This window comes from Asterias amurensis, chromosome 6, assembly GCF_032118995.1.
Source record: "Asterias amurensis chromosome 6, ASM3211899v1".
Taxonomy (NCBI): Eukaryota; Metazoa; Echinodermata; class Asteroidea; order Forcipulatida; family Asteriidae; genus Asterias; species Asterias amurensis.
Genome location: NC_092653.1, coordinates 19,664,213 through 19,688,952, shown reverse-complemented (window position 1 = coordinate 19,688,952; position 24,740 = coordinate 19,664,213). Strand labels below are relative to the sequence as shown.

General features: G+C 38.6%; 2 protein-coding genes across 3 annotated transcripts in view; one reads left to right on the top strand and one right to left on the bottom strand.

Annotated features, from left to right (window-relative positions):
* Positions 1–367: 367 nt before the first annotated feature.
* The window catches only part of LOC139939130 (uncharacterized), a 257,440-nt gene continuing 233,067 nt past the window's right edge, over positions 368–24,740 (top strand). Inside the window, exons 1-4 of one of the 2 annotated variants that reach the window (XR_011786266.1) lie at positions 368–555; positions 2,865–3,010; positions 4,235–4,500; positions 5,143–6,349. Coding sequence is in view for 1 of the 2 variants with exons in the window: in XM_071934875.1 (XP_071790976.1) it covers positions 516–555; positions 2,865–3,010; positions 4,235–4,468 (420 nt within the window). In the remaining variant the exon portion in view is untranslated. Of the gene's footprint in view, positions 556–2,864; positions 3,011–4,234; positions 4,501–5,142; positions 6,570–24,740 lie in introns of those variants that run through there. The other variant, XM_071934875.1, reaches the window with a different exon arrangement.
* On the bottom strand, positions 7,347–15,493 carry LOC139938912 (uncharacterized). Its single transcript, XM_071934577.1, has 6 exons — positions 15,318–15,493; positions 13,663–13,810; positions 12,192–12,300; positions 11,435–11,545; positions 10,310–10,372; positions 7,347–9,616 (listed from the first exon to the last, which is right to left on the bottom strand). The coding sequence occupies exons 2-6, from the start codon at positions 13,764–13,766 to the stop codon at positions 9,488–9,490; spliced, it is 516 nt and encodes a 171-aa protein (XP_071790678.1). The 5' UTR covers positions 13,767–13,810; positions 15,318–15,493; the 3' UTR covers positions 7,347–9,487.

The window sequence follows — 24,740 nt, the reverse complement described above, 5'->3', positions numbered from 1 at the left end:
TATTTTTCTTTCTTATTATTTATAATAAAGCGTATAAATAAACATTCATAAATACCTAAGACAGTTTATCCATTCTGATTGGTCGAGAGGGCATCACGAGGGGTTGTTTGAACGGATAATATAACACCAGTAAAAAGTGTTATAACATGGGCGTGACACGCGCGCTTGAACCTGTGCCGTGCGCTAAAAGTCACACGGCAATTCGACCCTGCCGGCTTTAAACGGCCGTGTAAGATTTCGTCGCTACCCTTTAATTCCCTTCGACTGACCACACGTCTACTGGTATCAATATGGCTAGCTGACGATGAGTCACTCTTGATCCTCCTCTGAACGCACAGTTCATAGTCCATTCACCACCAAGGACAACTACAACATCTTAGACCTTGCTCGCGCTCTTTGTACAATGCACATTCGATTTTAACGATTCTAATTATATTTGTACGTACGTGAAAGGGTTGTTAAATCCACAATTCATTCGTCGTAGGAATAGATGCTGATATTTTGTAAAATCCATCATGGTGTATATGTCAATGTTTATTGTGGTTGCGATCAGCGGTAAGTCACACTTTTTTAATAATAACACTGCATGTAGTATAGGTTTTTTTGTATACTAGTCTGTATACTGTTTATGTAGCCTAGTCGTCAAAATTGCACCCTCAATGTCGTCGTAGATTTATGTTTGAGCGTGCAGAAAGATTGTTTTATTGTTTTATGTTCCGGCCATTATTATTTAACGTCATTCCAGTGGCTCAGTGCCCTGCTTGTGGAGTGGGTCACCTGGGGGATGGCCCCAGATAAACGACGTCACTACGCCCCAGATAAACGACGTCACTACGAGAGCGGTGAGTGGTCGTTCGTTTAGCTGTTCTTGGCAGGGGCTCACCCGAGTGAGCACCGCGGGGTAGACCCAGGGAAGCTAAACGAACACACCCAATTATTATGGCTGCACATGTCTTATAATATAAGACAATTGTCAAATTACGTCTAATAAAGGTCGCTGTTCAAAATAATTGTGTTTGTCTTTTATATTTGAGTTTTTGGTCCTTTATAATTTGTTTTGCATCTATTATATTTGCAGTTGATCCTTTATATATTTTTGGTGGTCTTTTATCATTATATATTTGTCTTTGCTCTTAAATGGTTTTGCTCTTATGGTTTTGCTCTTATTATGGGTTCGCTCTTATGATTTTGCTCCTATATATGGTTTTGCTCCTATAACATGGTTTTGCTCCTATATATTATATGGGTTTGCTTCTATGGTTTTGCTCCTATATATTATATGGGTTTGCTTCTATGGTTTTGCTCCTATGTATATGGTTTTGCTCTTATGTGGTTTTGCTCATTTAGTCATAAACGGCCCGCTCATGCATACTATTCATAAATACCTCACACAGTTTTGATTTTTCTATTGGTGGATAGCGCGTCACTTGGGGTGTTTAAACGGTTGATAATGACCAGCTGTAGCTTTGTTTATAACCGGTCGTTTCGGATACTACGCGCTAGTCTTGGTGCAAGACGTTTCTGTCGTCTCAGTTATAAAAATACAACATACGGACAAGCACGTCGGAAACAGAGTTTCCTACTTTATAACGCCTTTTAACAAAAATTGCACAGCCGTTTTAAAACCTTGCAGGGTCGTTGCCGTGCGATGAAGCCAAGGCCCCCACCCCCCGCCTTCGGCTCGGGCTTTTATCACACGGCAATGACCCTGCTAGACTTGATTCAAGTCTTAAGATCGCGGTTTCTGCATCTGGGCAACTCGCAATCTGATCGAAGGCTAAATGACGAAGGTTGATCACAAGAGGGCGCTATTTGTAGCGGCTATCCCAGGACGACTAAAAAACCACGATCAAAACTTGGAACCAAGTCTAAGACCCTGCCGGTTTTAAACGGCCGTTTATAAATTGAATGGGAACAACTAGAAATCGCAACAGAATTGGAACATCTCTTCGGGAAAGGAAAACGTTGCAGACCTCAAGCAAAATGGTCAAAGACAAGCTATAGTCAACATCCTGGCCAAAAACATACAGAGCAACTATCTATTGGTACAGTTGGAGAGAGGCCTTCGCCCAGCAACGGGAACGGAACACAGCGTCTGATGATTATGATGATGATGTTGATGATGATGATGACCATTTAAAGTGATCTAGACAAATAGAATAGCGCGAAGGGGAAACTTTAGTATGCTATGTTTTGTTTTAAATTCAGAGTATTTAAACATAGTTTTAAAGCTTATTATGAACATTATTTTCTGGTAATATAATTATTGCCTTATTTTTCAAAGTTGCCCAGTTGACTTTTATTTTACCTCACAGATCGCTGGTATTATTGTATGGGTTTCTCGGGTATTTTTACCTCTTTTTGGCGAGTTCAATTTTGATGTACACAAAGGCCTAATAAATGTCAGTCAGAGTGCGTCTTTGCCATTCACTAGGCGTCTTTGCCATTCACAAGTCGTCTTTGCCAGTGCGTCTTTGCCATTCACAAGGCGTCTTTGCCATTCACAAGGCGTCTTTGCCATTCACAAGGCGTCTTTACCATTCACAAGGCGTCTTTGCCATTCACAAGGCGTCTTTGCCATTCACAAGGCGTCTTTACCATTCACAAGGCGTCTTTGCCATTCACAAGGCGTCTTTGCCATTCACAAGGCGTCTTTGCCATTCACAAGGCGTCTTTACCATTCACAAGGCGTCTTTACCATTCACAAGGCGTCTTTGCCATTCACAAGGCGTTATGCCATTCACTAGGCGTCTTTGCCAAGTTTGCCAAAGCTGGTGCTTTGTGATATCCTGCTTATCGTATCACTTAAAAGGAAAGTGATATTGCCGGTGACTGCAACGATAACGATGATTTTCTCTGTCTAGTCTCTGCTATGTCCAGTTTGGAAACATGTTGGGTGTGTGACAGTGCAGTTTCTGGCTACAGCGATTGCCTAGGCAACAGTCAGGATACATCGGCATTGCTTGCTAATCATCCAACTTGGACCGAATCATGTGACAATGGATGCGCGGTAAGTGTCGATCAGTCTCCATTCATGTCTCAAACAGTTTAACTTTGAACCAGAATAATGTTAACCGTTAACGTATTGTGGTGAATTTCAAGTAAAAAATACACCAAAACTTAAAGTTCCCATGGACCCCCCTCCCAGATAGGTTGAATTGTCCATTCTAGGGTATCAACGAATCTCGGATACTTGGAATGGTCCATTCTAGAACTTATAAAGGAATCTTAGATTTGTGGGATGGTCCATTCTAGGATATCAATGAATCTCAGATGTAGAATGGTCCATTCTTGGATATCAATGAATCTTATAGATAAGTTTATGTGGAATGGCCACTTCTAGAATATCAATTAATCTATATGTGGGATGGTCCATTCTAGAATATCAATGAATCTTATAGATAATTTTATGTGGAATGGCCACTTCTAGAATATCAATTAATCTATATGTGGGATGGTCCATTCTAGAATATCAATGAATCTTAGAAATATGGAATGGTCCATTCTAGAGCATCAATGAATCTTAGATATTATGTGGAATGGTCCATTTTAGAATATCAATGAATCTTATGGAATCTCAGTGAAATAAAAATCAATAAACCAAATAAATAAAATAAATAACGGTAAAAAATAAATTTATTAAACTAAACCAGAATAATAAACAAATTCTTCTGATTCCCTGACGCTCCTTCGGTATATGTACTAGAGAGAGAGAGAGAGAGGGCGAGAGAGAGAGAGAGAGAACGGGGGGGGGGGGGAGGAGAGAGAGCGAGCAATAACAACACATTTTGGATGACACATTAATTTTGAGCGGGAAAGTTACCGACATCCCTGCTTCTAATTGAACAAACCCTATATGAAGGGACGCCCTAATTCAACGTCTTTGAAAAGCGTTTGTAACCGTTTAGATGTTTTAAAAGTAGAACACAATGATCCACACAAATTTGCCTCGAAATTGCGTGGTTTTCCTTTTACTTTGCGAACAAACATCCATTTCGGGAGTCAACATTTTACTCCCATTAATGGCCGACCATGTTAGTCGGCGAGGTAAAATGAAAACCACGCAATTTCGAGTGATACTTGTGTGTGGGTCAATATATTCTACTATTAAAATATCTTTCTAATCATATGCATTTTATAACAAACGGTTATTAACGTTTTTCAAAGACCAACTCGACCGATCCAAGGCAACGTGTTCCTGTAATCACGCCACTGTCAAATCAAACACTCACAGAAAGCGAAGTTTCAAGACAACGGCCAGATATTCAGAGGTTGTTTCATTGGAAACGAAATCGGGAAACAACTGTGCAATACTCCTGAAGGTGTTTGCGCTAGCGACGACAACTCAGGACGTCGATTCTGTCTTCATTGCTGCCATGGCAACAAGTGCAACGGTGCAGGTACTCTCACGATGAGTCTGGCTGCGGCTATGGCTACGATCCTGGCTGCGATTGTTCTCAAGGCTTAGACTCTGGTTACGGCTGCAACACCAATAAGGAGGTAAATAGCCACATGACGGTCAATTCAGCTGCACATCTTTCTTGTCAATTTTTATTATTATAATACGTCGTGCTATTTTACTTTCTAATTTCAAAACATGTTTAACTGCAAACATCCCTCCACCATACTACACGCAAAACACAACAACATTTAAACCTATAAACGTATCAAGACCCCTCGAAGTAGAACAACGCTCAGATTGGTGATAACGTTTAACACAGTTGTGTAGTAACTGCAAAACCCAAACAATCTTTGCCCAGCTAATGTGGTGCCCCCGGACGGTACCTCATCTTTATTTCGAGTTTCCGGTACCCCTTTCATCTTGGAAATCCGAGTTTCCTATTGTTGTTGAATTCCGACTTTCCAAGATACACACTTTTTGATTCCGAGATTTAATTCCGACATACATTCTCAATGAATTCCGAGATACCTACTCATAGAATGAATTCCGACATACATAGCCTAGCTTCATTAAATTCCGAGATACCTTATATTATCTTATCATTGGAATTTGAGTTTCTGTGATTAATTCCGATACCTTATCATTGAAATCTATATAATTCAAATACCATCATTGAGTTCCATGTTTCAGAGATTCCTACCATTGAAATATGTCTTTCCATGTAATTGTTTTCAATGCAGTCAGCCGATGCCCTGATTGTCATCACTTCAGTTAGCCTCGCACACCTTGGAGCCTGTTATTTCAATCAGTTTCAACTGAAGTTTCATTTTGGCATCATTTATACAGGATTCAGAGGTTCTCACCGGCTTCCATTCACAACAGGATGCGGGTTTATTGAGTTTTTTTTTCAGTCGTCTGATAGATAGATTGTGTCATATTTAAGGGTCTTCTCCATACTCTTAAAGGCAGGGGAAACTATTGGTAATTACTCAAAATAATTATTGGCATAAAACCTTTCTTGGTGACGAGTAATGGGGAGAGGTTGATAGTATAAAACATTGTGAGAAACGGCTCCCTCTGAAGTGCCATAGTTTGCCATTACCAATAGAATGTATAGCAATATTACCATAAAGTCTTATTTTATTTTTTAAAATAATGCATGGAACTTAGTTTTGCCAGTAGGCCTACATTTGTTTTAATAGTATACAATAAATGTACTCGTGTTAAAGGCAGCTTCTGAGTAGCCAAATAATTGGATTATTTAGCGCATGGTTTTACAGAGCAATCGGGGCCTAATTTCATGGCTCTGCTTACCGCCGAATTCTGCGCTTACGATCACGATCCCCCGCTTACGTGCAAGCGCCGAATTTGTGTGCTTGCCTTGTAGAATGCATAGTAACGTAAAGTTTGCACGCGCAGAAGCCAAAATTCGCCGCCGAACCCGTGAAATACGCTTGCCGTACGCACAGAATCCCTCGCCTCCGTAAGCGCCGATTATGTGCTTACGGTAAGCAGAGCCATGAAATTGGGCCCAGTGTGTGTGCGTGGTTATTTTAATATGTGTATGAACCGAGTGATTCTAGCCTGACCTCCTTACTGCTCCGTCTGTAGGTCGAGAGTGAAAAACAACCAAGACCTTTGAATGTTTTTGGTTTGCATACATTTTTTTAGCCGTTCTGTGATAGACTTATACTTTGTTTTGCACTGAAGTTGGCAATGGTCCCGTCAGAAAGCACAGCTGAAATAATTGAATGTAACACGAAGCATCGTCTTCAAAGACCGGTTGGAGACTGTTGAAGTTGAACAGAGCCCTTGCTGGAATCTGTTGTTCACTCTTGGGAGTTGTTGCAATAGCTGAAAGTTACACGGTAGAACCAGTAATACGTAGCACGAATTAAAGAGTGGTCAACAACAACAATACGGATCGTTCTTTTCTGATGCTCTAAGGTCTTTAGGGCTTCCCTAAATATGCTGCCCCATGTCCATTTGGGTGTAAAAAGTCTATGTAAAAAGTACTGTATGGAAAGGTTTGCGGTAACATGTAATGAATCTCTAATGAGTTGGGTGGTTCTGAAAAGGCCCGTTGGTTTCAACTCGACGTTTTCGTCTTAGCATCAGTGTCCAGCTTCCAGAAGACGATCTGGGGTGGATTTCATGAAGGTAGTCCTAACTTAGGACTAGTCCTAGGCAATGCTAAGAGATAGGACCAGTCCTAAGTTACGATGAGTTACTGGTCCTAACTTAGGACTGGTCCTATCTCTAAGCACTGCTTATAGGACTAGTTCTAAGTTAGGACTACCTTTGTGAAATCCACCCCAGAGCATACTGATGGAAACGTCGAGTTGAAACCAACGGGCCTTTTCAGAACCACCCCAACTCAGTATAGGATAATGCCCGAGGTGCGCGCCATTCGTGGGTAAGAATGGCCCGAGGGCGAAGCCCGAGGGCCATTCGTACCCACGAATGGCGCGTTCACCGAGGGCATTATGCGACTTAACCCACACCTGTGACGTCATGCTATTGTTAAAATCGCTCCATTATTTCGCACGAATGGCGCGATATTGTTTAATTTTTAAGTCAATTGTTTGTATGTATTACGTAAGCTTGTTCACTCCAGTGAACACCACTGGTGGTGTGTGAACAATGGACGAAGACCAACATTTAGGAAATATGCTCGTTCCTTCGATAGTGGCATCATAGATCGGGAGCGAAAGTGGCAGCAGATAAGTGATTTTGTTTCTTGACTTAAAGTAAATTTAGACAAGTTAGTGATAGAAACAGATTATCAGATGATGTTGTAGCCGACTTTCTCGGTCTACAAAAAAAAACAAAAGGTGAAGATAAAAGAAGTGACCTACCCGCGTACAAGCCTGTAGTTTCAGATTTGTTTTTAATAAACAAATTTAAGCTACCTTTATGATCAACAATTTCAGTTGAATTCCTGTTATTTTATGATGATATTGAAAAAAGTATCTTTGCAATCTTAAATTTTAGGGACTTTACTCACTTACCATGTTTGTGTATGATAAATTAAGCATTTTGAATTAATAAAAACAAAAAACAAAAGTACTGGTTAAAATGAAATTGATTTATCTGACTTTAAGACCTGCTTAAATTACTGTTGTAGTTCTATAATTATTTTTTAACATCTCAGCTATATAATAATTTAATAATGTAGCTGTTCAGAAAGTGTTAACGATCATTTTGCAATACATGTGTAGCTCAATAAACCTGTGTTTAAAACCTGTGTTTAAAACCATTAAAAATAAAATAATATATGGTCCATGGCGTCATTGACTTCATTTACTTTATTCCCTAACTCTTTTATGCACAATGGGTGAATAGATGTACCCATCGCGCCATTCGTGCAAAATAATGGAGCGATTTAACAATAGCATGACGTCACAGGTGTGGGTTAATTAGAGATTCATTACCGGTACATGGTGTTACCGCAAACCCTTCCATAAAGTACTGTGGAGGCGGATTAGCTTGGTGATGCACAAAGGCGGGAAATAGAGCTCGGTGATGCGTGGTGAAATTGGATCCTGCTCTGGAAAAGGTACCGGTTGCTTCAAGCACTAACAAATGCAACAAGTTCAATACACATTTTTACAAAAATCTGTTGATATTATTGCTAATGAAATCTCTCACAAAAGTATATTAATCACATAATGTTACATTGAAAGCAAGTACATTATAGAATATTTACAAGTAGTTAATAATACCAAGGGCCTTCACCAAAATATAAGTTTTATACTTGTTACGCCACAAAGATTTTATACACCCAGAAAAATGGGTTGGAAAGGGCAAGAGACTTTTAACTGTATGAGGGGATTAAAGGTTTATTAATAAATTTAAGGCTGGAAAAAAACGTGTGAACTATTATCATCATGAAAATTCCTTAAGAATTCAAATAAAAGTTTTTATAAGGTGTGTTTTGTTCAAAAGTGACCCAAACAAACAATGAATAGATTGTTGCGATCCACAGATTCTAGTAAAGAGCCTTTAAACACGCTGATCATAAAAGACAAATCAGAGAAACCTGGCTGGGATGAACAAATATACACCTTTGAAGAAAGGGATTGATATTTATACTGTTATAACAATATGTAAGAACATGGTATTATCAGAGCTTCACTGGCGTTTCTCTTATGACAAACTGTGCAAATCTCATGGGTATTGAAAGATTGTTTGTAAGTGATGCAGTGTAAATATAGTGTTTTATTTTGTATTGAGTGTATTCATCTGCAATTCTAACAGCACAATTTGTAATTCTGTATTTTTCAAAATATTGAAATTGAAATCTTAAAAAAAAATTATTCTTCACAGTTCTTGAACATCAAAATAGCATTGTGTCATTAACAGCTTCAATTTGTATTAACATGTAATAGAAGTAGTTCATTGAAATGAACATTAAAACAAAATTAAAACTTACCAGGATGCTTATTTTTTACATCTTGCCAATGACACCTGAATTTGTGCGATCATTACATACTTATGCCATTATGATGACCAATTATGAACATCAGTTTGGCACAATTCTCAATTCTTTACAAGTAAACAGAAAGTATAATACAGTTTTTATAGCTAAACTTAAACTAGTTGAAGATACAGAATCTTGCAAACACAACTCAAAATGGTTTGGACCAACTTGGTGCCCTAGGTTTATTATGCTAACCAAATTGGGACAGAAGGCACCTCAAAGTTGGAAAGGTGCACAAAAAAGCATTTCCTAATTGGGTCTCAAAGTAGCTCTGAAGGCTTTGTCAAAGTTGTTGCTGTTTCAAAACTGTTTTCTCTTGACTGGTGCAACCAAATCAAGTAACTGTGATTTCTGGAGGTACTCAAATTCTATTTTTCAACTTTGATAGTTCTCAAGGTGGAAATATTTCTTAAAAAAAAAAAAAAAACAACAGTGAGCTTTCTTTTTCTTTTTACCTCCATGTTGAAACTAATCCTGAACTTTGTCTTTTCGGAGTGCAACTCTGTTTCATTCAAATGTTATTGCATAGTCAATTCATAATGCAAGTAAAACAAAAAGAGGATTTGATGAAAGATAGTAATAGTGATAAGCGATTGAAAACCTCAAACCAAGGGATCCTTCATCTCTTGCGTTTTTCCTTTCAGTTGACAGGTAATCTGCATTGCCAACCTCAGTCTCTCTAAACGATCTCTATTGAAGTGCTTGTCCCAGAACGGCACAATGCAGAAGATCTGATTTAACAGAAAGACAATAATTACAGAAAAATTAATCCGGTTTAAGTAACCTCAATCTGTTTTGCCCATTTCACAAAGAGACATGTCATAGCAAGCGGTCCAGTTCACCAGATACACCTTAAGCCCAATTCATACTTCATGCGAATGTTGACGTCACAAATTCGCAATGACTAATTCGCAGCAGTTGAACTCTGCTCTACAAACTTGGGAATATTGCTGCGAAAGGAGGGTCCTGACGTCAAATTCACTACGTCAAATTTGCTTCGCATTCGCATTGGCAAGAAGTATGAACCGGGCTTAACTCTGGTGTTATCAGCAGCAGAGTGTTGGTTCAATACTCGGTTATGACACTTGTGCGCTTGAGCAAGGAACAAATAAAGATTGCTTTGTCAACAGTCATGCTCATAGAGTGTAGCCCTGTTTCAGCCCCAGTAGTATAGGTACAAAATGTAGCAATTTGCCCCTGGTGACAGTTGATTGGGTGGTCAGCCCAAATTAGTTAAGTGTAGCTCTCACATTGAAGTGGTCTTCCAGCGTTGTAATAATAAAAACAACAAATAATGGAATTGAAAGACAGTTGAACTAAGTGGATATGGTATTGCTGACACAAACTATGATGAAACCTCTTCTTAGGGTTGGAATACTTTAGCTTCCAACAATTCAAGAAGATCCCTATCCATTTGTTCTTACCGAGTTGAGTATGAAACAGAGTGGAAACCACGTTGGGAACAAACCGCTTGAGAAAGAAAGACACTGCAGACAAATTAAACAATACAAAAATAATGGTTAGGGCCTTGTTTTGGAGCCGTGTCATCATGATCAAAGAAGCAGGCCAGTAGAAATAGAAATATGCCCCCCAGTTACAAGATGCGACAACCTTTTATTACACCGGGGGGTGTTGGGAAATCATAGTTCCATATTATATACAGCCACATGCCTACTTTGGTCATGACGACACAGCCCCTTAAACTTAAACTAAGCCTAAAATTAACCTCATGTATTGAGAGACTCGCGTGTTTGTCTACTAACAAACTTAAATGATATTATTTTTGTTCAACCTTCATCAATGTTAATTAGGACCTGTTTACTTAGTACTTTAGTTGAAGTCTGTGAACAAAAATATCCACAGGCAATTCACTCGGGATTCGAACCCACCATCTCTGCACTGCCTGCAGAGCAGATAGTTCTTATGTCTATCCACTAGACCACTAGATGTCATATCACTAGATCAAGCTAGCCTGATGGCTAGAAGCAGTTTGACTCCCATGTTTTAGCAGCATGTACTGCATCGATTTAATAGATGTTATTTTTTGCGTCAGGGATAAAGAACATAATTTGTTTTTACCCCTACACAATATTTATTGAGCAATGTATACTCAGTACTTCCGGAGTTCCGTAAAAGAATCCTAGCACTAGGTAGAAGACCTGAGCTAGCTAACAATGTAAAAAACATGGCATTTTTACCAATATATATTCCTTTTCTGCACAGAAAGATTTGTAATGCTTCGCATTTCTTTTGCTATAGAGTTTTATGAGTATGTGCTCATCTCTAAGAAATTTACCACGGCCCAATTTCATGAAGCTGCTTCAAGCATAAAATGTAGCTCAGCTCTACACAATTACCACAATAAGGTTACCAGCTACAATTCTATGTCACATGTACTAAATGTGTCTGGTATCCTGCTATCTTTTGCTTAGCAGAAAACTGTTAGGCAACATTTTCTGCTTGGGCAACTCAATGAAATCAGGCCAAGTGCACTGCCAGTTCTAAGAAACATCTAAAGCATGATATGAGCATGAGACTCATTCAAGTACCTCAGCTTCTGTTCCTTGCTCTTGACCATGCTTGAACTCAATCTCAACAACATCCAGCCATTCCACTAAGGTCCAGTTCAATATTTGAATGGTAAACTTTTCCCTGTCCACCTGGAAGAAAGAGCGAGAACTATCTCAACGATCTAGGTTCCACAATCTCACCACTAGAGTCATGAAACTCTGGCAATTTGACTCTCTAAATTGAAGTTCTCAAGACCAATTCCCATATGAATGTTTGGTAAGGGCAATTCTGGTCAGGAAAATTGCACACACAATTGTTGCATTAGAAGTAAAAGACTACAACCCAATGGTTCCACAAATGATAGCTTTGGTCTCACAACAATGGAGTCTTGTTTGAATAGTCAAACTACATATTTCCAAAAGAGTGATTTTAACATTGCTTGGACAACAACTTGGTCCAAAGCATTTTGTTCAGAAAAAATCAAGGTTGGTAATTATAATAATAATAATCATAAGCATTATAAAACCCATATTTTTTTAAATTCTCTGTGGTTTATCCATTGAGATACATGTAGAGACCATATTACAAATAGATGTCTGATTTTGCATCTTATAGGACCTATCAAATACATATTGTATATTAATTTATTTTTGCTAAATCAGAATTGTTGTGTTAGTATACATGGTTCAACAATAGATGTTATAGCCACGTTCTAATTTGGTCCCAGCCACCAATGCTACTATACTTGTCTCTAAATGGTGAAACAGTCATAGAAGCACTCTCCAACCATCTTACCTTACTGACAAGGTAGGTACTGTTGGTCTCCTTTAAAGCTTGAACCGTTTCAACAGCTCTAATAATCTCATCTACACAAGCTTCAGGTTGACTGTCTGGACAGGACCACCTATGGTGACAGGATAAAACAAATTCTAGTCTTTCCTCTGGCACCCCTCAAAAAAGGGAAACAGAGTAAGACAGAAATTGATGCAAAATAGTTGTGCGGTATTATTTACATGATACTGTCATTCACAGTGGCTTATCCCAGCATTTTCATTTGAAGGCAAGGGCAAAATCATAAACATTATAAACATTATTATTATTTATTATTTTTATTATTATTATTATTATTATTATTATTATTATTATTATTATTATTATTATTATTATTATTATTATTATTATTATTATTATTATTATTATTATTATTATTATTATTATTATTATTATTATTATTATTATTATTATTATTGTTATTTTTTGGGGGGTGGATTATTTCAACGAATCAAACCATTAATTTGTGCATTTAAAGTAAATCTCATTTAGCAATAGGGGGCAAGGGTTCTGACTGAGTGGGTTGGGGCTCCCCCTCCAACCCTAAATGCGCACCCCTCCAGTTATGCTACTGGTTACATATTTCTGATATGAAACAAATACTCCTCAACAATGCCTTAAGATACCTGTGTAGAGAAGATGAAGAATGTGGGAGAAAATCCTCTACCTGGGACTGTGGTCTACATCCAGCTTTTTATAAGATGGGATTCAAATCAAGGTCAACAGAGGTGAAACGCTGTAGAAAATCACGAGAAGCAAACCTGAATGTCTGTATAAAGTGTTTTCATTTAGACCTTCTCTGTGTGGGGAAATGCTCAAATCACAATAGTCTTTTTTTGCAGAGTTTAAATTTTGAAGTTGAATCAGTCTTTTCTTCACAGCTAAACAAAAGTGCTTGTCAAACATCACATAGAAACTCACCTGTAACAAAATGATCATCAATGCTTTAATTAAAAAGTAATTTCCTGAAAGGCACTGGACATAGCTATTGGTAATTACTCAAAATATTTGTTAGCATAAAATGTACTTGGTAACAAGCAATGGAGAGCTGTTGAAAGTATAACAAATTGTGAGAAACGGCTCCCTGTATAAAGTAATGTAGTTTTTGAGAAAGAGGTAATTTCTAACTCAAGTAATAAAATACTTCAGACCTGAAGCCTTTCATCAAAGACTTCAGGCTTCAAGCCTTTTATTATGCATCTGAAAGCACACACAGTATAAATCAACAAGGGCGTTTTTCTTTCATTATTCTCTTGCAACTTTGGTTACCTATTGAGCTCAATTTTTTCACCGATTTGCTATCCCCCTCCCCAAAAATGTATAGAATCTATACATTTTTGGGGAGGGGGGATACACCAACTGGTCTCTGACAATTACCAATAGTGTCCAGTGCCTTAAAATAGGTATTAGCCTTTTATGATATTTCTTAAACTACTTTTCTTTGTGGCTGTGGGCGAGTCTGATGCCCGGTACCCACATGGCAGGTCTCATCTTAGCCTGGAGAGGCCCCTGAACTACACTCAGACAGCACACCATCATCAACTCAACTTGAGTCTAGAAGTTTCACTGTCAGCACCTTGCACCTGATGGGGATCAACAATTTGATTAGGGTGGTTATAAACTCTCAGCCCAGTCTCATTAGAATCAGTGTGAGCATGTGGGAATGATATTTCCTAAATAAGGCAGGAGGGTAAATGGCATACCTCAATACAAAGAGGGAAATATTACACGTTTTAATCTTATGGGACATTGTGTCACTGGAATCACGCATGCAGTGAGTTGTGGGAAGGAAGTTTCCACAAATATTTGCAAACACTGGTGCAAAGTATTGGTGACGGGTGTCAACGAAGTTTGGCACAACATGGCTCTGCTTATCGTATTAGGAATCGGCGCTTGTGGAAGCAGGGAATTCTGTGCTCACGTCAAGCCAGAGACCATTTCAAGAACTGACTCCGCGGTAGTGCAGGTTACATGTATTACGATCCTACTAGATAAAGTGGTATAGTCCCAGCCTATTTCTATACCAGATCCGCCCAGGCAAAAGCTAATAAGCAGGACAGTTCTTTTCAGAACTGAGAAGTCTCCGAAACACCCAAACAATCTACTCCATGTAGAATAAAACAAGACAGTTGTCTAAGAACAGTTCTCTAAGAAGAAACTCTACCTGGCAAGTACAATAGATACATACATGGTGTTACCGCAAATCCAAATATATATTGCTACCTCATAATGCAATGCCTCCAATCCCACTCCTCAAGCTTTTTTTACGGGTTAGTGGAAAATTTTTGTGGGCGCGTGCCACTCAACGCTACTGGGCATTCTATGCTTACACAGCTACCAGTACCAGCTAGTGCTCGTAAGCGGAGTAAGCGTTCAATTTGGTGGTAAGCAGAGCAATGAAATTGGGCTCAGATTGTTCTTGAAACTGGTCATGTTGGTTGGATGATTAGAATGACACTTTAAATACAAGGAAATAAAAATACTCCAATACAATATGCCCGCAAAAATACTATGGCTCGTCTCGCGACCCCCATTCACTCAATGTGCTGCTGCACTCTTTTCCAAAGCAAAACTCCCATAGAAAAATAATATTGCCTTGTCATATGTGATTCCAATCTAGTTGCGATATTGTAAACCCTTCTGGTTACGTTATCGCAAGTTATTTCAATCAAGCTATAAAATTAATTATAGTTGCGATAACTGTCCTCTCACCCCGACGGTGGAGTCGGCAAGAGGCTCGTCATCGCAACCATAACGTGACTAATGACAATCCCCATTAATCAAAGTGAAGTATATCATGATCTTCCACAACTCGCAAGCAAATTAATACTATTATAAACAATTCCCCGGTTCTTAAAATCAACTGCGCTAAAAGTATCAGACCATCAGACCAAAACGGAGACTGGGTCACTACTTGTTCTTCTTGTATCTTGTCAAAAGTTCATGAATTCATGATTTAATTTTATTATGTCCAATAGAAACCTCAGCACGTACTGCTGGTTGCAATGCCATCGGTCCCGCGTTCGGGTACATTCTGTCTATTATCCCATATCATACAAACCCATATTGTATTGGACTCATCATCCTTACTCTTTGGTCTCATCACTGTCCTTTCTTCATCTTGTTTGGGTTGGTATCCCACAGCTCAGTGTTGATCAGCTACCTGCAAATTCATCAATGTCAGCTTCCAACTTGTTTACACATTATTGGTGGCGCCCTTTAGAATCTATTATCGACCGTGTGGTGGGATGGGACCAGGCTGAAGTGAGCACCAAATTTGGGCCCAACACCAAATTTGGTGCTGGCAAACAAATTTGGTGCTAGCACCAAATTAAAAAAACTGTCAACGACCGTCATTATCCGTCGAAGACAGTGCGCAAGGATTGTACACGCGTAAGGTATAGGTAGATTCAAAGCCAAGAGTTCCATCTAAATTGGAAAGAATTATAAGTTTTTTTCTCACAAATCTGTTCCACATATCCCTGGCTATATCAGATTAGCGCCCCAGTGTTTTAAGTTTGATAATTAGCTCAGCCCAATTAATTTAATCAAGGAACAATTTACGAATTTTGGTATTGTATACGCTGAATGTCTAACAAAAAGCCAAGAGTTCCATCTTAGTTAAACAATATTATTAATTTTTATTTCCTAAATCTGTTCCTCATACCCCTGGCTATATCAGATTAGCGCCCCAGTGTTTGAAGTCTGCTATACTAATTAGCTTAGCCCAATTAATTTAGTCAATGAAGAATTTACGAATTTGTGTACTGTATGCGCTGTATGCGTAAGGTATGGGCAAATAAAAAGGCAAAAGTTCCATCTTAATTGGAAACTATTATTAATTTTTATTTCATTAATCTGTTCATTATACCTTTGGCTATATCAAATTAGCGCCCCAGTGTTTTAAGTCTGCTAGCCCAATTAGCCCAGTTAGCTCAGCCCAATTAATCCAATTAGGAAAGAAATTGCGAATTTCGTACTGTATACGCTATTATGCCTAATACATGCGTGGGGTATAGGCAAAAACTAAACAAACGAATTCCATTTAAGATGGAAACTATTAATATCATTTATCTCATAAATGTGTTCCACATACCCATGGCTAAATCACATTAGCACCTCGACATGTTAACTTACCTAATTAGCTCAGCCCAATTAAATTAATCAAGAGAAGCATTCACGAATTTCTTACTATACGTTGTATGATATACTAAACACACGCGTAAGGTATGGGCAAATACAAAGCCAAGAGTTCCATCTTAATTGGAAAATATTACAAATTTTTATTTCATAAATCTATTTCTCATACCCCTGGCTATATCAGACTAGCGCCCCAACTTGTTAAGTCTGCTAATTAGCTCAGGCCAATTAATTAAATAAGGGAAGAATTTGTGAGTTTTTCTACTTTATACACTGTTTATATGCAATGCAAAGAACAAGCGTTTGGGTACGGACATATGCAAAACTAAGAGTTCCATCATAAATCTTTTTAATTTTTATTTCATAAATCCATTCCTCATACCCCTGGCTACATCAGATTAGCACCCCAACGTGTTAAGTCTGCTAATTAGCTAAGCCCAATTAGTGTAATAAAGGAAAAATTTACGAGTTTTTGCACTTTATACGATGTACATTATGCTATACAAAGAACACGCGTAAGGTATGGGCAATTACAAAGCCAAGAGTTCAATCTTAATTGGAAAATATTATTAATTTTTATTTCATAAATCCATTCCTTATACCCCTGGCTATATCAGATTAGCGCCCCAACTTGTTAAGTCTGCTAATTAGATCAGCCCAATTAATTTAACGAAGGAAGAATTTACGAGTTTTTCTACTTTATACGCTGATGTACATTATGCTATACAAAGAACAAGCGTAAGGTATGGACAACTACAAAGCCAAGAGTTCCATCTTAATTGGAAAACATTATTAGTTTTTATTTCATAAATCCATTCCTCATACCCCTGGCTATATTAGATTAGTGCCCCAACTTGTTAAGTCTGCTAATTAGCTCAGCCCAATTAATTTAGTCAAGGAAGAATTTACGAGTTTTGTACTTTATACGCTGATGTACATTACGCTACAAAGAACAAGCATTAGTGTTCTTGACATCCAAGTTTATGCATTTTGGATGGGATTGGCCCCCACGAATTGGTGAGAGGCAAGGAAATGCATGGCGGTACACCGGGTCAGGGATAGCTCGGCATACTTGGGTGGGTGGGGGTGCCTTAAATTACGGGAGAGCGCAACTGGCGCCCCCTAGCCGCGCATTAATGAAATTCAGGAAAGAGTATAATACACTGTGCAGTAAAAGGTGGTCAAATTTTGGGTCTGCCCCTCCTTTCTTGCTTTAACGATTTTTTTAATTTTCTGGCTTTATCGTTATTGTCTTTTCCATAAATTTGAATAAATCATTGACCAAATTTCAAAGGGAGAACTAGATTATCCGGCTGCATAACTAGTGAGTTATTTAGCCACCGTAATCACTACCGCACCATCCAGACCATGATAAACAGCTACTATTACTCATGGGCGTCAATCCTGGGGGGGGGGGGGGGCACAGGGGGACATGTCCCCCCACCTTTTGGAGGGTGGGGGACACAATATCAAAGGTCCCCCACCTTTTTGACCACCTTTATCATGAAGCCCAAGTTTTGCATTGTGTAAGACGAAACCCTGTGTCCCTATTTGGGCATGTGGGCAAAGGATGACGCAATATCCCCCCTAAAAATTGGCCCTAGATTGCATCACAGAGCGTCTAAAATGCCAAGCCCTTAATTGTGTCCGTACTCCGAGCCGTAAAGGCTTCTCACACGCATGCTCCGTCGTGGACAGATTTGCACCTAACCCCTGAAAGAGTGGAAGGGACGTGTACCCCACCCCACCCCACTCCATTTTTGAACAGTATCAAATGTTCCCCGTGTCGTTTGACCACCTTTATCATCAAAATCGTGTTTTGCACTGAGGAACTGTGGAGCACTGGAACACAATATTCACACTGCTCATTATTCTGTTTCGTTTGCCATTTGGCTGCAAAATGGCCTAAAGATTGCACCACAGAGCATCTAAAAATAATAAAGTTCCCGGGCCCTTAAGCGGGCCCGGACCCATGCCGTAAAGGCGTCACACTCACGTCCTCACTCTTTGACAGTATTTCCCCTTAAAACTTGGTTCATAGTTCCGCACTTGAAAAGGTTCTACTGCTACTCACATTTTACAGATGTTCCGTTCCGTTCTGTATGCCTCTTATTGGCCTAAGATTGCACCACAGAGCATCTAGAATGCAAACTTTCCCGGGTCCGGTTGGGCCCGGACCCATGCCGTAAAAGTTTGCACTCGTGAGCTCACTCTTCGACAGATTTCCCCCCTAAAACTTAGTTCATAGATCCCGCTTGAAGATGCTGTCCACCCATTTTACAGATGTTCTGTTTCATTCTGACAGATTTGCCCCATAAAACTTAGGTCTGGTGATGATAGGGATGAAACGCCGTCTGAGCATTAGAATGCAGAAACAATATGGATATAACGAAGCTATGGTTTTTAGGTACAATACCATGAGAGCAAGAATATGTGCATCATACCTTGAAATAGGCATTCAATTCCAACATCTGAAAGGGGGGAACATCACCCCTCAGATCCACTGGACTGCACCAGAGAGTATCTACGGACTAAAAAGAAATCCCGGGCCCTAAAGCGGCCCCGGACCCCACGCCGTAAATGTGATGTCCCCCCACCTTTCAAGACGGATTGACGCCCCTGCTATTACTAAACAAAACTTGCACCCAAAGTAAATGTACCCTTTTGCAGAAAAGACAACATGTTATGTCATTATCTGATAGACCGTACCTTTGGGCACTTCACTTTTGGATAGAGGAAGCTAAATTGGTCCACTAATTAATACCTGATTAGCCGCTCGAGTACACGCCATTTTCTACACACTGCGTTAACCGTATAGCACAGAGACCACCTTTGACGTAAAGTAAATACACCCTTCACGCTACATAAAAAACGGAATTTTATTTCATAATCTGATAGCTCATACCCATAGAGCTATGGCTCTATGCTCACACCTCTAGGCAGACTTTATTATTATAATTATATTTTTTTCGTAGGGTGGGGGGGGGGGGAACTGATTCGGTCCACTAAATAGTATTAAAATTAGCCAGAAGACGATCAGAGCATACTGATCGAAACGTCGAGTTAGAGATAGTCAGTACATGGTATTACCGCAAACTTTTCTATATTGTATTTGATCCACCGTGCAAAGTTTCAAATCCTACTTAATTAAAATTAGCCCTTGAATACACGCCTTCTGTGTCACTTCAGAGGGAGACGTTTCTCGCGATGTTTTATACGTGATGACCATTTCTTCCTTGCTCATTATCCAAGAAAGTTTTTATACTCTGAAATATTTTGAGTAATACCAATCTAGTGCCTTAAACCGGTTTTGTAAACTAAGTAAACCGCTCTATGAAATTGACCCCGCCCCTGGACGTAAGTTACATTCTGCCTCGTTTCAGAGGTCACCAATCATAACACGGGAAGTAAAAGCCCGCGAAGTTTCCATTGATTGCTACTACTACGAGATCACAGTGATTAAAGACCAGCGCTTTCAATATCCCGTTTCTTTGTTATTTTGGGTGTGGGGCTTGCATGCTCCCTTGGCTAATTTGAAAACAAACACTGCATGGTCGAGTGGACTCGTTGCTACGCCATGGTTGGGAGTGCTTGTGTGGATCCCAAGTTAACTGTAAAATGGACGGTACCATGTTACTGTAAAATGGCTGCAGTTAGTCAAGAGTGATTTGCCTTACTTTCATTAGTGCACTAATGATGTGTGCTGTGCTTTGTGAGTACTCTTTTTTCTTCAATAACAGGTGTATTTCATCTTTTTTCCTCAGGGCTCCGAGACCTATATTACAATACCAAATGAATTTCTGCTAGTGCACCACTTCTATAGCTACGGAACGTCTCCTCGAACCTCAAACATTTTGCTCTTCGTGGTTATGCACCTGGAGTGCTATGAAACTGGATCTCACGCAATAATAAGTCTCTATAAGTTCTTGTCGAGAGCTCAGCAGCGTGGGTCCAGAAAAAAATCCACCCTGCAAAAAAGAAATTGCAAAATACATTTTCACCGTTATTCAAAATCCTCACCTGCCGTTTTTAATGGCCACCGACAACCACCCCACCGCCCGACCCCAACGCCCCCTACCACCACCGCCCGACCCCAACGCCCCTACCCCCACCCCGGAAAAGTTTCCGTATGGCGCCACCACTTTTTCATTCTATATGAAATAATCTAATTTACCTCAATGAGATATCCCCTTTTGTAAAAATGAGTGAACAAGTGGTGGCGCCATACGAAAAGTTATCCAAATCCCCTAATCCAAGTTACCAGTAATAGCTTAAAGGCAGTGGACATTAATTACTCAAAATAATTATTAGCATAGAGTCACTCATTATTGCAAAAGCGACAGATTTAAAACTTCCATCAAAATATTGCTGCTTAATTACATGTTGACAATATGAAAAGCTGAAACTCAAAGAGGTTATCACAGGTGAGCTTAAACAATGAATACCTTAAATTGAATGGTCATCACTTCATTATTAATGTATCCACCCCTTTGACCATGATCACTGATTGTTGTTTCTGTGATTGGTTCTATATCTGGCGAGTGACCCAATCCACAAGTGGGGCTCTTGGGGCTGGCCCGAGGTGCACTGACGTCGATGATGAACGTGGGTAATTGTGTGCCCACGTTCGTCCTGGAAAAAAATAAAAATACGCAACATCGGGGTCGACCCAGGGAAGCTAAACGAACGCACCCAATAAAGGGATCCCAAGTGCGCCCTCAGTGTTGAACTTGTATAAAGTTAACTTTTGGGGTTGCATGTCACATTCACTCTTTGTTTCTATCATGTTTATAACAGCTTCGTTTTCTTGAAAGAGCATTTCTCTCTGTTTTTATAGGGACCATTGCTCTGGCCATGCTCCTAAAGCTTAGTCACGTGAAAGGGACAAGCTCATAGAGCCACTCGTGAGTATTGTTTAAACCCTCAGTTTATCAGATGTAATTATTATTGTGATTTCTAGGACCTTAATTGTTTTCAAGGTATTATTATGGCTTTTTCTTTGAATTGATTTTTTTTTATTATGCCACATATAATGATGCCCTACCTTTGTTTTGTTTATAAGAAGTATGCGCATATTTGAAACTTTGTAGACATTAAAATTTTCACACCACACACCGATCTTCGATGATTTCAACAGCGTCCCATTTCGTTCGAGTTTTTCCTGTTTTCGAGGCAAACGAGAAAGTATGGTTTCCCGGTGAAGCCATAACGCGGACAAAACATCTGCAGTGATTACAAATGTTCTGTGAGACTTTGTGTATGACTTTATAGCCAGCAGTTGTTTTCATTTTATTCAAAATATTTTTTATGACATTTCTTTGTAAAAATTACGATGGTAACTGGCAAAAAATTAAATTAATTAAAAATGTGAATAGTTTTTGGCTTAAAATCTTTTTATTTTTATTACGTCTTTTTCCCCCTTAACATTCATAATAAAGCTAATAAATAACCAGTAATAATTCAATCACCAAGACGATGATTAAATTTTAATATTAATAAAAATAATTATGAATATTATGAGGGTTAAAAAAAAAATCAGAAAAATTAGAAAATTGTGTAAAGGCAATTGGCTTCTTTATTGGCCTCTGTATTTTTTCCCCAGTATGCTCAGCAGAATGTTCAGTCACATGATTTGATCACCGTGAATTGTGAATTTAAATATTTTGTGGGCAATTTTTTTTTATATTATGGCCCCCAACAATATGATATTTGTATACCTCGTAGAAATGCCAAAAACACAAAACCTTTTTGCATTTACAACTGCAACTAACCAGAGTGTTTCTAAGTTTTGGTCAAGGGAGTGGAGACTCTTTGCTTGGCAAGTCAAACCAAAAACATTGGAAGTGTTTACATCGCGCACAGAGAGGTAAAAGATTTGCCTCGATTTTAGGGACACCTTGAAAACAGGACTGTACGAGTTTACAATAATGTAAAGTCTAAAGTTAAAAAAATATATAGAAGTTTATCAAATGTATATAAAGTTTAAAAAACATATATAGAGTTTACACTTATATGACATACATTAAATATAAAAAGTTAACAAAGCAAAGATTACAAAACATATAAAGTTTAAACAATATAGTTTACAGGAATATGTTTAAACAATGTTTGATGTCGACTTGAAACAGCACATGTCATTCTGACCGGGACGTTGACTGAACCATCTAACGGAAGTGCTGGAATCGACCTGTTCTTCTACTTCAAAAGGAGGATATTTTTTTAACAAATCCAATCTGTTTAAAGCTCTATTTTATTCAGAACCTTTTTTGTTGTAATTTTTCTTTGGATGTGTTATTCAGGTTGGCCGTTTGATGACTGACCAGGACAATGACTGAACCATCTAACGTAGTTACTGGAATCGACCTGACGCTGTATCTGGACGCCTCACTCTCTACTTCATAAGGTAGATATTTTTTCTTTTAGATAAAGAAGTTTTGGACAATATCAATCTGTAAAAGCTCTATTTAATTCAGCATTTTCCTGTTGTAGTTGTATTTGATGTGTTATTCAGGTTAACTGTTTAATGACCGACTCGGACGTTGACTGAACCGCCTAATGGGGTTACAGGGATCGACCTGACGCTGTATCTGGCTGCCTCATTCTCTTCTTCAACTAGTAGATTTTGTTTCTGTTATTTTTACATTCAAGAAAAACATCACTAGTATTTTGACACAATCTCTAAAGGTATGCCATTTTAATCATTACTCTACTAGCCAAACTTGCACCTCCATCCGTCATGGTTCACAGGGTCATATGTAACAACCAGCCACACCATCTATCGCACCGAATATAATCCCAAACTAATGAGAAGAAACCTGGTTTCTAAATGTATTTTTTGATTGTATGTATTTGTTTTTTATTTCATGCAATGATGAAATGTGACTGAACCATCCAACGGAGTTGCTGAAATTGACCTGTCGCTGTATCTTGATGCCTCACTTTCTACTTCAAAAGGTGGATATTTTTTCTTTAGACAAAGAAGTTTTTAACAAATCCAATCTGTTTAAAGCTCTATTTAATTCAGATTCTTCTTTGTTTTAATTTTTCTTTTGATATGTTATTCAGGTTGGCTGTTGATGACTGAACGGGATGTTGACTGAACCATAACCGAGCTGCTGGAATCGACCTGTCACTGTATTTTGACGCCCCACTTACTACTTCCAAAGGTAGATATTTCTTCTTTAGATAAAGAAGTTTTTAACACTTCCAATCTTTCTAAAGCTCCGTTTAATTCAGAAACTTCTTTTTTAAAGATGTCTTTTGATGTGCTTTTCAGGTTGGCTGCTTGATGTCTCACCGGGACATTGACTGAACCATCTATCGGAGTTGCTGGAATCGACCTGTTGCTGTATCTGGACGCCTCACTCTCCACTTCATAAGGTAGATATTTTTTCTTTTAGATAAAGAAGTTTTGGACAATATCATTCTGTAAAAGCTCTATTTAATTCAGCATTTTCCTGTTTTAGTTGTATTTGATGTGTTATTCAGGTTGGCTTTTTAATGACTTACTGGAACGTTTACTGAACCGCCTAATGGGGTTACAGGGATCAACCTGACGCTGTATCTGGCTGCCTCATTCTCTACTTCAACAAGTAGATTTTGTTTCTGTTAATTTTACATTAAAAAAAAACATCACTAGTATTTTGACACAATCTCTAAAGGTATGCCATTTTATTCATTACTCTACTAGCCAAACTTTCACCTCCATCTGTCATGGTTCACAGGGTCATATGTAAAAACCACCAACACCATCTATCGCACCAAATATAATCCCAAATAAATAAGAAGAAACCTGGTTTCTAAATGTATTTTTTGATTGTATGTATTTGTTTTTTATTTCTTGCCACGGTGAAATGTGACTGAACCATCCAACGGAGTTGCTGAAATTGACCTGTCGCTGTATCTGGATGCCTCACTTTCTACTTCAAGAGGTGGATATTTTTTCTTTAGACAAAGAAGTTTTTAACAAATCCAATCTGTTTAAAGCTCTATTTAATTGAGTACCTTCTTTGTTTTAATTTTTCTATTTATATGTTATTCAGGTTGGCTGCTTGATGTCTCACCGGGGCGTTGACTGAACCATCTAATGGAGTTGCTGGAATCGACCTGTTGCTGTAGCTGGACGCCCCACTCTCCACTTCATAAGGTAGATATCTTTTTTTGAGATAAAGAAGTTTTGGATAACATTAATCTGTAAAAGCTCTATTTAATTCAGCATTTCCCTGTTTTAGTTTAATTTGATGTGTTATTCAGGTTGGCTGTTTAATGACTTACTGGAACGTTTACTGAACCGCCTAATGGGGTTACAGGGATCGACCTGACGCTGTATCTGGCTGCCTCGTTCTCTTCTTTAACTAGTAGATTTTGTTTCTG

Bases quoted from the DNA above. Each gene is read 5' to 3' on its own strand.
- LOC139938912 (XM_071934577.1), bottom strand. From the start codon at position 13,766: ATGATGGTGTGCTGTCTGAGTGTAGTTCAGGGGCCTCTCCAGGCTAAG. The intron at 12,301-13,662 runs GTAGTTTAAGAA...CTGTCACCATAG, and splicing joins GCCCACAGCCACAAAGAAAA to GTGGTCCTGTCCAGACAGTC. The intron at 11,546-12,191 runs GTAAGATGGTTG...TCTTTCTTCCAG, and splicing joins GTACCTACCTTGTCAGTAAG to GTGGACAGGGAAAAGTTTAC.